The sequence below is a fragment of the Rhinopithecus bieti genome, unplaced genomic scaffold, assembly GCF_001698545.2.
Source record: "Rhinopithecus bieti isolate Rb0 unplaced genomic scaffold, ASM169854v2 scaffold_10315, whole genome shotgun sequence".
Taxonomy (NCBI): Eukaryota; Metazoa; Chordata; class Mammalia; order Primates; family Cercopithecidae; genus Rhinopithecus; species Rhinopithecus bieti.
The window spans coordinates 1,098,296-1,115,712 of record NW_016806560.1 but is presented as its reverse complement, the minus strand read 5'-3'; the positions used below and the strand labels follow the sequence as shown (position 1 = coordinate 1,115,712).

The window sequence follows — 17,417 nt, the reverse complement described above, 5'->3', positions numbered from 1 at the left end:
GTCAGAAACAGAATCTGAGGCTTAACCTCGCTACTCCTAATCCCCAGGTGATTTCCATGTGATTTTTGTGCATGTGGATGTTTAAAAAGCTGTTCTAAACTCCCTGTTCTAAATAGTTATGGGCTATTTTCTAGAAAATGTTCAGATGGTGCTTCCATAGAAACATCTCAGTACATCTCACAGGCAGCCATTTATGTTAACCTAACCAGAGACTCCATCAAAAGTATTCCCAAAGGTAAAGTTTGTTTACGATTAAATTCTCTGAAGCTCTCCAGCAGTGTCAATGGTGCAAACTTCCTAGGCAGTTTCCTTCGAAATTAGCCAATGCTACTTGTATTCACCTGGTCTAATCGTTCTCCAAGTGAACAAAAACCTGATTTTACAAGCCAGTGGAGCACAGTCTCTCTTTGGCTAGAAGAATGAGTCTCAGATAGTGTGTTTTATTTCTTCATTAGTGTGCCGTCACAGTGAGCGATCACTAAATGCAGGGCTGCATAAGAATGCTGGGGTTAAAGACAGCATAATGAACAAAGAAGGTGCCTGATTATCATGGCTGTCAGCACAAGGGAATTGGGTTTGTCACCTGGCTTAACCAACTGGTAAGAACTGATTAGAGGCTGGAATCAGTTTGAAAGGCTCCCTGATGTTATGCTTCTTCCCATCCCCACATCTTGTCAAGAGAATCCGATAAAGCTGGGGGCAGGGTGCAAGTGGGGAGAGTTACTCTGTGGGTCATGTGAACAAGAGGGTCTTTGAGAAAATCCCACTGTCTTCTCTATGGGAATGTGTCCTACAGTATTGTCCAGTAGAACTTTCCGTGGTGATAGGAACATTCTCTGGGTCTTCTGTCCAGCACAGTCTCCACTAGCCACAAATGGCTACTGAGTTCTCAAAATGTGTCAAGTTTAAATAAGAACCTGAATTTTAATTTAATGACTTTAAGGTTAAATAGCCACATGTGTCAAGTGTCTACTGTACTAGAAAATACAGGTCCACTATATTCACTGGGAAGGGAGATGTCGAGAGGAAGAGCCATAGGCTAAAAATCAGAATCCAGTTCTGCTGCCTGACTTACGACTATATCTATTATCAGCAAAATATAGTCACTTCCCTGATTATCCCTATCTCAGAGGAAGTCGTCAGAAGCTCATGCAGTTAATGTTTAAGTTTAAAAAAATATTTACAAGTTTAGTTCTGTTGGCTGGGTGTGGTGGCTCATGCCTGTAATCCAGCACTTTGGGAGGCCGAGGCGGGCAGATCACCTGAGGTCTGGAGTTCAAGACCAGCCTGGTCAACATGGTGAAACCCCGTCTCTACTAAAAATACAACAAATTAGCTGGATGTGGTGGCGTGTGCCTGTAGTCCCAGCTACTTGGGAGGCTGAGGCAGGAGAATCACTTGAACCTGGGAGGCAGAGGTTGCAGTGAGCCAAGATTGTGCCATTGCACTCCAGCCAGGGTGACAAGAGCAAAACTCGGTCTCAAAATTTAAAAAAAAAAAAACAGTATAGTTCCGTTGGAGAGGTCTGAACCTTAACTGTACAATAAATTAACAGGCCGATTTTTGAAAATACTGATGCCTGAGTCCTACCCACCCCCCTAGAAATCCTGGGGTACAGGGCAGCCATCAGTAATTTAATTATGCACTCAAGGGTGAAAATCACTGATAGAGAAGCAGTGAGATATGCTGTCAACCTGCTGTGGAGGTAGTTTGGGGAAGGAAATGACCAGCTGGAAATAAAAGAGAAAGAGAACAAACATTTATTAGATCCCTATCAGGTGCCAGACCTTTGCAAATATTTTCCTATTTCATTCTTAAAACAGTCCCAGAGGTAGATGGTGAGAATTTCAACTTACAGATGAGGAAATTGGGGCCTGGGGAGGGTAAACCCTCTCTCAATATCACAGTGTTGGTCAGTGGTTAGAGCCAAGGCGATCTGATCAGCAAGTTGATGGCGTCGCCATCAGCACTTTGTTTCCTCTTAACTGAAGTGTTGCATATAAAGTAAGTGGGATGTGATCACCATTAACGTAGTGCACAAGGCCGGTGCAGTGGCTTACGCCTGTAATCACAGCACTTCGAGAGGCTGAGGTCCATGGATCACATGAGGTGAGGAGTTCAAGACCAGTCTGGTCGATAGAGTGAAACTCCATCTCTACTAAAAAACAAACAAACAAAACAAATGGGTGTTGTGTTGGGTGCCTGTAGTCCCAGCTGCTCAGGAGGCTGAGGCAGGAGAATCACTTGAACCTGGGAGGTGGAGGTTGCAGTGAGCCAGGATCACACCACTGCACTCCAGCCTGGGTGACAGAGTGAGACTCCATCTCAAAAAAAATGAATAAATAAGTAAGTAAAGTAATGTACAAGACCTTGAAGTAGTGAAGTGTAGGAGAAGGAGTTCCAAGAGCAGGTATTTTCATGGACCTTTTAACAATGACCCAAAAAGCCACTGGCCTTCCTTCCCTTCACCTTGTGGAAAATGGCTTCTGAAACATGCAAATGTTACTTTAATTTTTAGGTTTTTTAGTCCATCCATATGCTAAAATCAAATTTTCTCCTTTTCCCCTTTGCGTCCTTAAGATAAAGCTAATAGCTTTTCCTACAGAAAAACACAATTCCAAGGGCTCAACTACCACACCCTTATTACACATACATCAAATGTTCTAGCAGCACAGATGTGGCCGTCTTTGGAGGTTTCCTAAATTCCCAAGTAGCAATACTTGGTAATAAAGTGATGGGCACACGTTCCCCTTAAATGCTAAACAGGTCGGCATCACGAGACTGAAAAATACCTGGGAGAAAGAGCCAGGCCCTCCTGCCATCAGAGATAAATTTCATGACACTCAAAATACAATCAAATCTCAGCCTAGAGAAGGCTTTATCTGCATGGAAAGTAAGTGGGGAAGTACATGATGCAAACTGAGGGCAGTCATCAAAACATCAGTCCCAAACACTTCCCCTTGAGTTGACTATTGTGCCCCAGATTCCCACAAGAAAATTGTTGGTAGCAGGTGTGGATAAAGGTGGGGAGTTTATTATTAAACTAATCACACAAATGGAACATAGCATGAAAATATTTACATTGGAAAAGAAAAAGGTTGGGACTTAAGAGTTCAAACAAAAGTGGCCACCCAGAGAAAGTACTTAGTCTATGGAGGAACAGGAAAGGGAGAAAGCAGAAAGAATCCTTGCCCATTTACAGTTTTTCTGGTTTTTTTTTTGTTTTTTGTTTTTTGTTTTTTTAACAGGGTATTTCTTTTGTCACCCAGGCTGGAGTGCAGTGATGTGAATGCAGCTCACTGCAGCCTTGACCCACTGGGCTCAAGCGATCCTCCTGCCTCAGCCTCCCAAATAGCCGGAACCACAGGTGAAAGGCATCAGTCCTAGCTATTTTTTTTCCTTTTGTCTTTTTTTCTTTTCTTTTTTTTCCCCTAGACAATAGAGTCTCCTCTATCACCCAAGGTGGAGCGCAGTATTGCAATGTCAGTTCACTGCAACCTCTGCCTTCCGGTTCAAGTGATTCTTGTGCTTCAGCCTCCTGAGCCGCTGGGATTACAGGCTCACACCACCACGCCTGGCTAATTTTTGTATTTTTAGTAGAGATGGGGTTTCGCTATGTTGCCCAGGCTGGTCTTGAACTCCTGACCTCAAATAACCCACCTGCCTTGGCCTCCTAAAGTGCTGGAATTATAGGCGTGAGCTACTGCATCTAAACTTTTTAACAGTTACATCTGAGGCTGACCCTAGGATTCTCCTTAACTCTGAATGTTTCTGCTTGACTTGGGACAGCCAGCAAGAGAATCTCCCAGCAAATAGAAACTGTGTGAGTCTTCAGGTTGTACAACTCTATCCAAGGTAGGTTGTGATCCTGGGCATGTTCCTTAACATCTCTGAGCTTGCAGTTACCTTTTCTATAAGATGAAGATTACATCTACCTTACAGATTTCTCATATTATGAACCAAGTATTAAGATTTTTTCAAGTACCTATTACATTACCTGGGCATCATTATAAAATTGTCATCATCATTATTATCTCTCATTATGAAAGAAACTCTGGAGGTTATAGCAATTTGAATATAAAGTCAGAGACCTGGAGTCTCACTCCAGTCATTTTAAAGATAGGACTTGATTTCCCAGTGGCCCAAAGTGCTCAAATACCCAAAAAACGTTTATTTGCAGGGTTGTTAGCTCCAGATTGGCCAAAATACAGTTTGTAGTAGTTAGGAAACAAAATAATAATACTGATAATGGTAACTGAAGCTAATATATGTGTGTGTGTGTGTGTGTGTGTGTATGTGTGTGTGTGTGTGTATATATATATATATATATATTTTTTTTTTTTTTTGAGACACAGTTTTGCTCTTGTCACCCAGGCTGGAGTGTAATGGTGTGATCTCACCTCACTGCAACCTCTGCCTCTGCCTCCTGGGTTCAAGTGATTCTCCAGCCTCAGTCTCCCAAGCAGCTGGGATTATAGGCGCCAGCCACCATGCCAATTAATTTTTGTATTTTTAGTAGAGATGCGGTTGCACCATGTTGACCAGGCTAGTCTTGAACTCCTGACCTCAGGTGATCCATCCACTTCGGCCTCCCAAAGTGCTGGGATTACATGCGTGAGCCACTGCTCCTGGCCAAAGCTAAAATGTATGAAAGTGGCATCATCCTATGCGATTTACATAGCACATAAACAACATAAGGCTGTTTAACACCAACAACCATTAGGAGGTACTGTTATTAACTCCATTCTCCAGGTGAGAAAACAGACTGAAGAGACTCAACAGTCACCCAGCTACACAACAGGCTGGGAAACAAACTCAGTCTGTGGAAGGTCTCTGAGCTGAGCCAGAGGCTATCCCCGCCAAGCACAGATTCACCTAATGGAAATTCATGGGCCCAGTGCTCCCTGTTCCGATCAAGGTCACAGTCATTGTAGGGTCTGTGAAGCCCCAACGGTACGTGAAAGGTATGGTAATACCTAGGAACACTGTCCATATAAAGTGTGAGAAAAGATTTCTTCACTCCCGTTCTTCATACCAAGCTTCCCAGTCTCATCCATTCATTAACCCAGCATTTATTAAATGCTATCATTAAACAAGCATTTATTAGGATTTGGGCCTAAGTGCTATGAATACAAAACTATGAGTAGAGAAGGAAGAGGTGTAATGACAACATAAGCAATGATCTCAGTGCACACTGAGCTGTCCTTTACAGACTGAAACCACATTCCCAAACCCTGCTGTCTACCTGTTTCTTCTGCCAGTTGTCAACCTTCCCCGAGTCCTCAGTGCAATGGCAAAGCCACTTATAAATTCCAATCTCAGCTCTAATCACACTGTCCGACAACCTCTAAACAGTCAATCTCTTCTCCACCAAGTAGTCTGTAGGCAGCTGTGCACACTGAAGGCAACCAGAAACAGTGGGAAAGATCCTTTCTTTTTACAAGCATTTCCCGGGCTATGATTGAGAAAGGATGCATGTTTGATCTCAAGTGGCCCCCGTATGATTATCCTGGGAGAAGATCTGGCAGTGCCTTGCTAGGTGTTAATGAAAGCTGTTGGCATCACAGGAATGAGAGACAAGCATACAACTTACGGGTGCAGGGCATAGAGGCAGCATCGTTGTCAGCTCTGAAAAAGCCTCGGTCACAAGTGCACGAGGTGGCTCCTTCCCAGACAGAGTAGCTGTGGGGTGGGCACTTGGCACAGGTGGCATCCGTGGAGAGAGCCTTGTAATATCCAATTTTGCAAGCTGCAGGGAAGAAGAAAAAACCAAACAAATATAAACCACTGCAAATACAGCAATGCAAAAATGCAAAGCCACCTCCTTGATTCAGAAGAAGGGTGACATTCTTGCTGATCATTAGTGATCATGTGGCTTGAAATGCAGGTAATGCAACCAAAAACATTCATTGAGTATAGTCGTTCTTTAAGGGCCATTAACATTCCTGGTCAGGTGACAAGAAGTGCAAGGGAAGAAATTTTCTTAAACCTGGCAGAATCAAGTAAAAGCACAGCAAAGTTTACTGAACACCTTTCTATGTGCCAGATACCCTTTATACACATTATGCTGCTTAATTCTTACAGCACCCCTTTTCTACAGGCATTACCTCTACCTTAGAAGTGAGGAATTTCAGCTTTGAGCAGTTAATTGCGGGCACAAGACCATACATCTGGTAAGTGTCAGCACCCAGCTTTGACCCCAAGTGTTCTGCCCTCAAAGCCTGTATGCTTAGTCACATGCTATGGAATTTCAGAGTGTAGCCTTTAGCCAACCAGTGGGAAGTGTATCCAAGAGCTAACAACAAAAAAAACCCAGTTTCTGCTTATTTCCTAATTACTGCTACAGAAAGAACCAAATCAAAAGATCAACAAAGGCAACCAAGTAAAAAAGACGAGTGTGTAAGGCACGGGTCACAGTTTCAGGGTGAAATAATAACGACCATCAACTGTAGATTTTGGAATATAGTATGCTAAGATTTGTTTTTTGATCAGTGAATATTTTGTGTCTATTTTCGAGTTCATAAAACCCTCCTGCTTTTCCCTCTTTCCATTTTTCCAGCACCCTTCCCCCTCAATGCACACACCTCCCAAGAGCCTGGTGTAAAGAACACGGGCCATACAGTTTTTTATACACCTTACATGCTTTCCATGACTTCATCTTCATAAACATCACACTGACACTGTCATCATACTGACACTAAGGACTACTTTTACTAGTGTGGAAAAACTCACTAATTATGGGGAAACTCATCATAAAAAATAATGACTACTTGCTCCCCATTCTTTTTTCTTCCCCTAAGGCTTTCATGATCACCTCTCAAATCTGTCTCGATCCCACATAAAAATTGACCAACACCATCAGCACTAAACCCACAGAGACAAGGCCATTAAGAATAAAGTTATTTCATAACACCAGAGGTTCAAAGAAAATGTGCCAGTAACCCACAATCTTTCCAGCATAATTCACTCTCATTGCTTTTCATTCATCATGTCCTTAGGACGTGTCTATACTGTCAGAAACAGCAGTGGGGAGAAGGACCTATCAGACGTTGGCCTGGCAGCCAAAACAGAACAACCAATGCTAGCAATGCAGCAGAACTTATTGAAATGAGTACTAGAAAGAGATCCACGCAACTGCTTGATTCTCTCTGGAAATAGGGCCATCATCTCACTGTCGCTACTCATCCATCAAGCACCTGTATGGCTTCCAGCTGAAGTCTGTTCCACCCACTCGCATATCCTGTTGGCATTTTCTTAATCATACTCTTGTAATGGCAAGCGGAAAGGGAATTTAGCAGGGGCTCAGGAAGGCACACAGTTACTTCACTCTTACTAACTAAAGTTGTTTATGGAATTTCCTTTAACAAGCCAAAACTTTATGACGTGTGGAGCACCGACAATAAAAGCCCTGGGAGATCAATCTCTCCCTTATTTGCTTTCCTCTTTCACTGGACCGGAGCATCTTAGAAAAACAAGTTGCTCCAATGACTGAGATTTATGTGTCTCAAGTTTATACACATTGCATAATTAGATAAGGTTCAACTTGCAAGGTGCTTTTTTGGTCATGCTTAAGATGGCCCTAGGGTTTTGATTAAAATCAGAAACCCTGACTTTGGCAGGAAGAAGGACTGGGGGTCAAGCCCGGCTTTCCCACATCAAACACAATGAGCCTCTGAACAGGAACACAAACCCACTGAGTCCCACCTGTCACTCAGTCAGTCGCAGTTGACAAAAGCAACTCGTGGCAACTCAGGACTGCAAAGAAGGCACAAAATGCTTTCATTTTTTTTTTTTTCACATCTGAATGTTGGCAGAAAACTGCATATTACTGACTGATTCTCATGCACCCCTCAATTTCAACAAGCATCAAAACAGAAAAACTCACAGCGGGAGTGGAAGATCGACAAGGACAAAAATCTGTCCAGTGACTGATCATCACAAAGTCCAAATAGCATATTTGAAAAGCTATTCTGATAAGACTACTTCCAGTTAAAAAATTAAACTCATCTTTTGCAAAAATCACAATGGAAAATGTTTCCTTCAATTTCATTAAATTTCTTACAGTGCAAAACTTGTTGTATATATTATGTGAATAAGAAAAAAGTGCATATGCAAGTTTCTATTTTTTCCTATTTTTCCTCGAAGCTGGTATTAATATGTCACCAGGAATAAATATATGTGAATTCATTTGGGAAATACAGTTTTATACCAATTTGGAAAATTGAAGGCTGCTGTTCTTTAAACACATACTCTTTTCCTTTTGCCTTTATAAGCACAGGCAGCAAATACAAAATTGTCATTTTGCTGTTCTCGTCAGCCCTTGCTACCCTTAACACATTCTTTTGTCTCCAACTACATTAAGACCATGTTATTAATATTTCAGGATTCTTAGAAAGGCTCTCTCAAAATATAGTAGTGGCTTTTCACGCACACGGCCATTTTGCTGCCTACATTTAAAATGACCTAGTAAATTGATGGTTTAGTACATTTCTTTGCTCCATGTGGTGCACAGCCTTCCAGCATTTGGTACATAAATGTGTAAGTACATTCTGCATTTATTCACTACTTACTAGCATCTTAAAACTTTCACTATCTCTTTCGTTCTAAACAAAACCCCTGTGAAAGATGTACTTGGCATAACAAGCATTGACTGTTAGTATTTTTCATCCTTCTATTTTACGTGAGAACTGCTACACTGTATTTTTGAATACTAACGACTTTGTGAGCAAGAAACTACTTCCTCCTGCCCTATTTCCACTGAAGTTTCACTAGTTAATGAACCATATGAATGGGTATCTTACTTGATCTTCTAGATATGCCATGGAGAAAAGATTAGTTCACATGTATGATGCAAACTTTGCATTCAATTCCTTTAGCTTTGCTTTATTTCTTCCTGCGGGCTTTAAACAAAAAAAGATGGAGGAGGAGAAGGAGGAGGAGGAGGAAAAAGAAGAACCAACTCTTCTTTCAAATTGGCTCACCTACTACCATAATGACGTTGAATTTTAAGATAGTCTTGGTAATGTAGTATCTTCTGGGTTTTTGGTGCATTGATGTGTGTACATGACAGTATAATGCCCAATTTAATGAGCTGATTACACCTATTATTTGAAAAAATGTCTATATATATATGGCTATGTCATTTTCTGCTTTTAGAAATTTAGAATAATTGATAGTATCTGATTGTCTTTATAGTTCATTTTAAAACTAATTTAGTGCCTAAGAGAAGTTAATAATAGCAATTGTGAAAATAAATATCAAGTAGTCATTGAGTATTCATTGTTTTTATGCTCACTGGTCATTTAATTGTCACAATAATTCTGTGAGCTTGAGGCATTATCACTGCTCCCATTTTGCAGATGAAGAAACAGGGTTTTCAGTAACTTGTCCAAGGTCATACAGCTAAGTGGTAAAGCCAAGCATCTAACTCCAGTGCTTATGTTTTCTAAAAGTTTTATGTAAACAAGGTTAAGTTACCTAGAGTTACGTCTGACCGTCAGCAAAAATATGACTTGGATATAATAAAGGGGTGAAGATCTGGGCTGGTCCCAACTTCTATTTGTGCCCCCAGCCCATCCCCTTGTTGCCTTTATCAGCCGCGAAGGCAGCCACACTTTGCTCTCTGTGACCCACTTTCCAGTTCAAGGCCCTTCAGAGCTGCACTGTCCATTAAAATAACTGCTCACCCCATGTGGTTACTGAGCACTTGAGATGTGGCTGGTCAATGAATACTGGCTGTGAGTATTTTAAAATACACATCAGATACCAAACACTTAGTATCCCAAAAGTAAAACATCACTAATACTTTTTATTTGGATTACATGTTGAAAGCAATAATGTTTTAAATGTATACTTAAATTATTAAATTTAATTTCACCTTTAAAATTTATTTATTTATTTTAATTTTTTTTGAGACAGAGTTTTGCTCTCATTGCCCAGGTTGGACTGCAATGGTGCGGTCTCAGCTCACTGCAACCTCCGCCTCCCAGGTTCAAGCGATTCCCCTGCCTCAGCCTCTCGAGTAGCTGGGATCACAGGCGCCTGCCACCATGCCCGGCTAATTTGTAAATTTTTGGAAGAGAGAGTTTCACCATGTTGGTCAGGCTGGTTTCGAACTCCTGACCTCGTGATCTGTCCGCCTCAGCCTCCCAAAGTGCTGGGATTACAGGAGTGAGCCATTACGCCTGGCCTAAAATTTATTTTTCAATGTGGCTACTAAAACACTTAAAATTATCTATGTGGCTTGCATTATATCACTATCAGACAATGCTGCTCTAGAAGCTAGAGTATTAAGTCTTGCGTGTGTGCTCCCATGTGCACACAGATGCATTCTTGCCAATGCACGGTGCTGAAAGTGAAGGAGGATGTTCACAATCATCCAAGGACTTATTTTCAAAACTTACCCTGAACCGACTTAGAAGAATCTGATTCACTTCCTCAAGTACTGCTCTCAGCCAGCTAGCTAATTTTAAAAACCTAATTTGGGCTAAAGTACTAACAAATGGACATTAATGGGGAGTTAAAAATTACCTTCCCAGGTAACAAATTTGCACCTTAATTTAGAGTCGCTTGAAGGTCTGGAAATTCCAACGTTGATTCTCTAAGGAGAATCTGAACCATTACGCAAGCTGGTCCCCATACAATATTTGGCAAAGAGAGGCTTATAGGTTTCTCCAACCCTATCTTGTGGGCATGATATTAGGCACACATGACCAAAATGGTTCTATGGGGAACTCTGCCTTTTGTGTACTGGATACATAGTATTTCCAGTATCCTTAGGAATCTATGTTAGAAATATCAAAGTCACTTAATGACCGTTATTAAATTAGTTCTTCGATAAATTCTTCATTTGTTAAACTATTTCTTAGGTTAAAAATGTAAGAAAAAATGATGGGAAAGAAAAAATATCTGTCAGAAAGCATTACAGCTTTTGGAGTTTTGGGGAATATGTACGAGCCCCAGCCATCTTTGGGGAAGGTGTGAACATTAACCCATTAATTCCCCACAGTACAGATGGAATGTTAAGGCACAAAGGTTGAGGATTTGCCCAAGGCAGGGTGGATTTTCTAACACAGCCAATATGGCTTAAACTAATATGCTCTAGATCTCTTCTCTTTCTTTTCAAACATGCAGGGTGAAGATGGACAATTGGGACTGTTAGTGGACCCATCTGACTCTCTTCCACTCATGAACAGCCAAATGCTGGCAAATCCATATTGTCCAAATCGCCTGCATTCTATAAGTGGTTTGACTGGTATCTGTCAAGAATAGTTAAAAATTAGATTGTTGAAGGGACCTTAAAAATCATCTCATCCAGGGATGGGCAAAGATTTCTGTAAACAGCCAGAGGTCAAGAGGAAGACCAAGGATATGATGAAGGTATTTATGTAACAAGATAGAAAACAAATTTTTACAATTTTTTTTTTTAGTGATATAATTCAAAACATAATAGTAAACCATTAAGTACTTTTTTGCAATACAGATTTATTAGTGAGGAGAATGGAATTCTTTGTTGGAGAGAGAACATTTCACTTAATTTGGTTTCAGAGAAAATGTGCATTATTACCAAATCAATTCCAAATATCATCTATTATAAAACATCCTTAGCTCTCAGATCATACAAAAACTGGTGGCAGGCCAGATTTTGCCCAGGCGTCATACTTTGCCAACCAGTGGTCTTGTAGGACACGTTCATTTCTGAGATGAATAACTTGTCCAAGGGTCCTTTCTGGAGCATACCAGGATTGAGTCTCTACGCCATGGTTCCTCTGTTACTCTGCAGCGCCTCCCTAAGTTTTGAATCACAAAGTGTAACAAAGTGCATGTTCTTGCCATCGCTGCAAATGAGTAAACTTTTCATCAACTATCTTACTGGAAAAGCTGATTTTACTCAGTACCATTATAAGTAAAACCACTTTTCAAATGATTTTCTTTTTTTGATTAAATGGTATGGCCTGATTTGGGAGCTATTCCTATACCATTCTGGGGACAATTTATTTTAGTCAGTTCAAATTTCTGCAATTATAAATTATGATTAGTTTTACATTTACATTGTTTTAGGGTTTTTCTGTCCTGAGGAGCCTGAGCTTAAACTGTTTTCATCTATGAAATGAAAGAATGATACTGATTTTTTTTTTTTTTTTTTTTTCTGAGCCACTAAGTTCGCGAAACAACTACGATAGCAATTGAAATGCTTTGTGTTGATGAATGATATAGACAAATAATGCCTTAATCTTTTGCCTGTGAAGATAGGTTTACTCTCGCCGGGCGCGGTGGCTCACGCCTGTAATCCCAGCACTTTGGGAGGCCGAGACGGCTGGATCACGAGGTCAGGAGATCGAGACCATCCTGAAACTGACTAACACGGTGAAACCCTGTCTCTACTAAAAATACAAAAATTAGCCGGGCGCGGTGGCGGGCGCCTGTAGTCCCAGCTACACGGGAGGCTGAGGCAGGAGAATGGCGTGAACCCGGGAGGCGGAGCTTGCAGTGAGTGGAGATCACAACACCGCACTCCAGCCTGGGCGACAGAGCGAGAGCAGACTCCGTCTCAAAAAAAAAAAAAAAAAAGAAGAAGAAGATAGGTTTACTCTCAACCCCAAGTCTGAGATAAAGACAGAGGCAACAAAAAGCGTTCAAGAGCTTTGAAAGATGTAACACGTCTCTCAGGTGTGGCCTAAGCTCTAGCTTGGGACATTAGTTAACTAAGGAAAAGTTTTTAAACTGGAGATGACCTGAATCCAAATACAGCAAGAATGCCAAACTTCTCATCTCAGAAGCTTCTAATCTCAGAAGATCAGTAGTTTCTAATATTCCTTCTCAGAGTCTAGCATGTATCAGAATGACTTGAACAAAGGATTTGTTAAAAGACCAGTTGCTGGTCCTCACTCCTAGTTTATGATTGTCTGGTGAGTAATGAGAATTTGCATTTTTTATATGCTCCTAGGCAAAATGTGTCCCTGGACCTGATGACAACATTGCTGGTCCAGAGACACATTTTGAGAACCACTGCTTAACTGTAAATAGACCCGAGTCTAAGTAAAAACTTAACAATGTAGTTCATCTCAAATAGGTTCAGACAACCTCATCCTTTCTCTAATACCCAAATGCTAAAGGGACAAATCATTATCAGGAGAAGAACAATTAGTTTTGGAATTCATTGTGGAGTGGGGAGAGGGCATGACAGAAATCTGACATGTTTGAGGCCAGGCGTGGTGACTCATGCCTGTAATCCTGGCACTTTGGGAGGTCAAGGCAGGCTGATCACCTGAGGTCAGAAGCTTGAGATCAGCCTGTCCAACATGGTGAACCCTGTCTCTACTGAAAAATACAAACATTAGCCAGGCAGCATGGCCCACGCCTATAATTCCAGCTACTCCGGAGGCTGAGGCAGGAGAATCACTCGAACCTGCGAGACTGAGGTTGCAGGGAGCCAAGATCCTGCCACTGCACTCCAGCCTGGGAAACAGAGTGAGACTCTGTCTCAAAACAACAACAACAAAAAAAAAAAAAAAAAAAAAGAAAGAAAGAAAGAAAAGAAATCTGACATGTTTGAAATATGAAATTTAAATTATTTCTCAAGTTTGACATATAAAATCTAAATTATTTCTCAAATCAATATGAATGTGCCCTGTAATGCCCCCCAAATTATGGGACAGAGCCTGGAGTGAAATATCCTTATAGAAATGGATTGCCACCAAAGAGAAAGGAAAAGAGATGAAATTCACACACAGAACTCTGCTATGCTAAAGATTACACCATGAAATTCAAAGGAATATTACCAAACTAATACTGTCTCAAGTAAGTAGTTATCCTCTGACATCAACATTGTGAACTGATCATTGCTGTTTTTTGATACTGTGTTTCACAAGTATTAAATGATACAGTTAATTCTTACTTATTTGATTTCAAGTATTTGATACTCTTCTGTTTTCTGGATAGTAAAATCAGAATAGTACAACCTGATTGTTGTTAAAAATTACTAAATAATTAAGTCTGGGCCCAGTGGCTCATACCTGTAATCCCAGCACTTTGGGAGGCCTAGGTGGACGGATCACCTGAGGTCAGGAGTTCGAGACCAGCCTGACCAACATGGAGAAACCCTGTCTTTACTAAAATTTCAAAATTAGCCGGGTGTGGTGGCGCATGGCTGTAATCCCAGCTATTCATGAGGCTGAGGTAGGAGAATCGCTTGAACCCAGGAAGTGGAGGTTGCGGTGAGCTGAGATCACGCCACTGCACTCCAGCCTGGGCAACAAGAGCAAAACTCCATCTCAAACAACAGACGACAACAATTACTAAATATTCAAACTTAGTTATTTCGAGATTTTTTGTGCCCTCTGAGGAGACTAAATTCCAAAATACGATTGCGTCACCAGAAATTCAAGTTTATCTCATTCATACAAAGTTTTACTTTCTCTAGTAAACCTCTGAGAATTCAGAAAAGATGAGTTCTTTGGCTCTGACTTAATCCTAGTCTTCAGTCACTTCAGAATATTATTTTACAATGGCTGTAGGGGAGAGAGTAGAGATGTAAAGGTTGAAATAAAATTGAAATGTTTAATTTTGGTTACCTTCATCAAGTTTATAAAGGAATATACCAGACATCCATTTAGAAAGGTTAAAATATTTAGGACAGAGACGTTTCACAGCCAACAACAGCAAGAATATAAGTAAAGAATGACAAAAGCACAAAACAAACTACAGACAAATCAATGGTTATTTTTCTGTCTGACATACATACTCACTGTCTGGTGGTCTCTTTTTGCCCTGAAGAATAATTGATAGCAAGGGCAGTGGGAGACATAATGGGAAAGGCCTGAACTTGGTTTTTAGCTTTGCCCCTTATTAGATATGTGAACTTGAACAAACGATTTAACTTCTCTTAACTTCAATGTTTTCATCTGTAGGGCTGAAATGGCAATGAAATGAGATAATACACAGGAGGATAGAAGACAGAATGACTCTGTACTTCTATATTTGAGTCCTTGTGGAAGAACTATAACCTAACTTAATAGGTAGACAAAATTGACAGTCTAATTTAGGGGTATGCATCTGTAACAATCGCTGAGTCTTGACCAATCCTAGCAGCTGTGCTTCAACCTCTCATACACTGCTGACTGTTCAAACTGTGTTCAAACAAGGCAAACGCCAACCTGTAACCTGTACAGCTGCTCCTGTACCTCACTTCCAATGTCTGTATGTCACTTCCCTTTTTTGTCTATAAATCCTTCCAACACATGTCTGTGCTGGAGTCTATCTGAATCTGCTGTGATTCTGGGGGCTGCCAATTCACAAGTCATTCATTGCTCAATTAAGTTCCTTTAAATTTAATTTGGCTTAAGTTTTTCTTTGAACTTCCCTCAGGTGGAAGCTAATATGAATTTCTGATTAATCACAATAGAGCATTGTTAGAAACAAACAAATACATTATTTCAATTTGGTAAGAGATGACAACTTAAAAATAGAAGGCAGTACAGCAACCTGTAATCACAATAATTCCTCTTTAAAAAATGTTATTTCCTTAAAGATCCCTTATTCTTACTCTAATACTTGTTCTAATTCATCCACTTAGAGCACTGAAAATTGGCTATCTGAAAAAAAAATTATGGATTTCAATATTGCCTTATAAAACAGCTCAATGGAACAGATACCTAAGGCTCTACAAATTTTTAGGGTATTTTCCTTTTTTTCTCTCATGCCTGAATTTCACGTAAGAATGATTATGACTTTCTTTAGTAAATTTTGAGATTAGAGAAATATTAATTTGATTTTCAATAAATTAATTCAATTAGAGATATGAATTCAAGTAGATTAAGCAGAACTTAATTGAATGACTCTATAATAATATTTTTAAGTCATAAAAGCCAAGTAAACTTGTTTACCCAATATGCTGAAGTTTACATTAGGTACAGAAACAAATGGATGCTAAAAGTTAAAATGACCACCATGTAAGAAAAAATATCAAGAAAATCATATATTTTAGATGAACTAAATGCAGAAAGTATATAATCATATTTTGTAAGAAAAGCCCTGCCTTTAATTTGAACTAAATTACTGAAAATATCTGGAAATACTTTTGAAAGATTTAAATAAGTGCTACCATATAAACTATCAATCCTCACCACAGTTAGCACATCAATCACAGCCATGAAATGCAAATCAGGAGACACTAACACCTAACTTGATTGCCCAGGATATTTCACAGAGGACCAAGCTTTTTGATGAGTTGCTATTGTCTTCTTTACCCTTTGATATTTGGGTTACATAAAGATGAGTGGCTCATTATACATCCCCTGATTACAGATAACAGGTCAGGGCATTGAATAAAGGAAGCAGCTGTTCTTTTCTTCTTCCTCTCCTCACGCTAGCCCATCTGAATTTAATACATGGGTCTATGCAGATTAGCATCATTATGTAGAAATTTCATCCATTATTAGGTATGTGCATTTATTCATTCATCGGGCCATTTATGTTTTAGCAAACATTTATTAAGCCTTTACATAATAATAGTAATGGCAATAATGAGAGCAACTATTTATTGAGCACATAGTACGAGCTAAATATGAGGCTGTTCCCTTCAGGAAGGAAGCAGACCACTGCCTCCTCTCACATCTTAAGGAGGGATCTCTGACAGAGGTACTTCGAGACTTTCCTGGGAACCTCACCCATGCACCTAACCCAGGCTCTCTGATTGCAGAAGTAATGGAATAGAAAAACCACCTGAAAGAAAAGGTGACCCCTGAGTATCACCTGGAGAAAAAGAGTTTAACCAGGAAGTTGGCTTCACCCAGAAGAAACTAAAATAATAGTGACTGCTAGCCTGGAACAAAACACTGTGGTGGGTACTGTGGGTATCACCCAAACTAATTTAGACAAGAATCCTCTTTTGAGGAGAGCACAGTCCAATAGGAGACATGAGTGATTGTGTCATTAACTTTATGCATATCTTATACTTGCTCAGTTCCTCTATTTATTTTAAAGTAAAGGCTGTACAGAGGCCTGGGAATGAATGAAATATGTTCTGAAGCCAGGGTCAGACCAAGAGAAACACATGTTAAATAATTATTTGATTAACTCTGGCAGCGTTGCTAGTCATTGTCATCCAAACGACTTTACAGCCTGAGCTGTCAGGAATCATGATTTATGCAGCTGAAATGACTGCAGTCATAAGTGCTCAGTGTGCCTCTTCTTTTTTGTTATGTTGATGTTTGTTTGCTACACACACACAAAGCAGAACCTTTAAAAGACTGAATTCCGCAATGCTACAGTTATTAGCAATGTATTGCGATTCTCTGCTGAGGTTTTTAATCCTGGCTCCTCTGATGGGTCACCTTTCAAAAATGAGTGTACGTAATGTTTCTGAAACTTTTTGAGCACACAAGATATTATATTTAACAGATATGATCAGGTTAAAC

The 17,417-nt window shown here is 40.1% G+C and overlaps 1 protein-coding gene across 1 annotated transcript in view; it reads right to left on the bottom strand.

The window, feature by feature from the left end:
• Nucleotides 1–17,417, bottom strand: part of EPHA4 (EPH receptor A4) — a 156,386-nt gene that overhangs the window by 79,855 nt on the left and 59,114 nt on the right. The window contains 1 exon segment of the mRNA XM_017876829.1: nucleotides 5,594–5,749. Within this exon segment, the coding sequence (XP_017732318.1) occupies nucleotides 5,594–5,749 (156 nt within the window).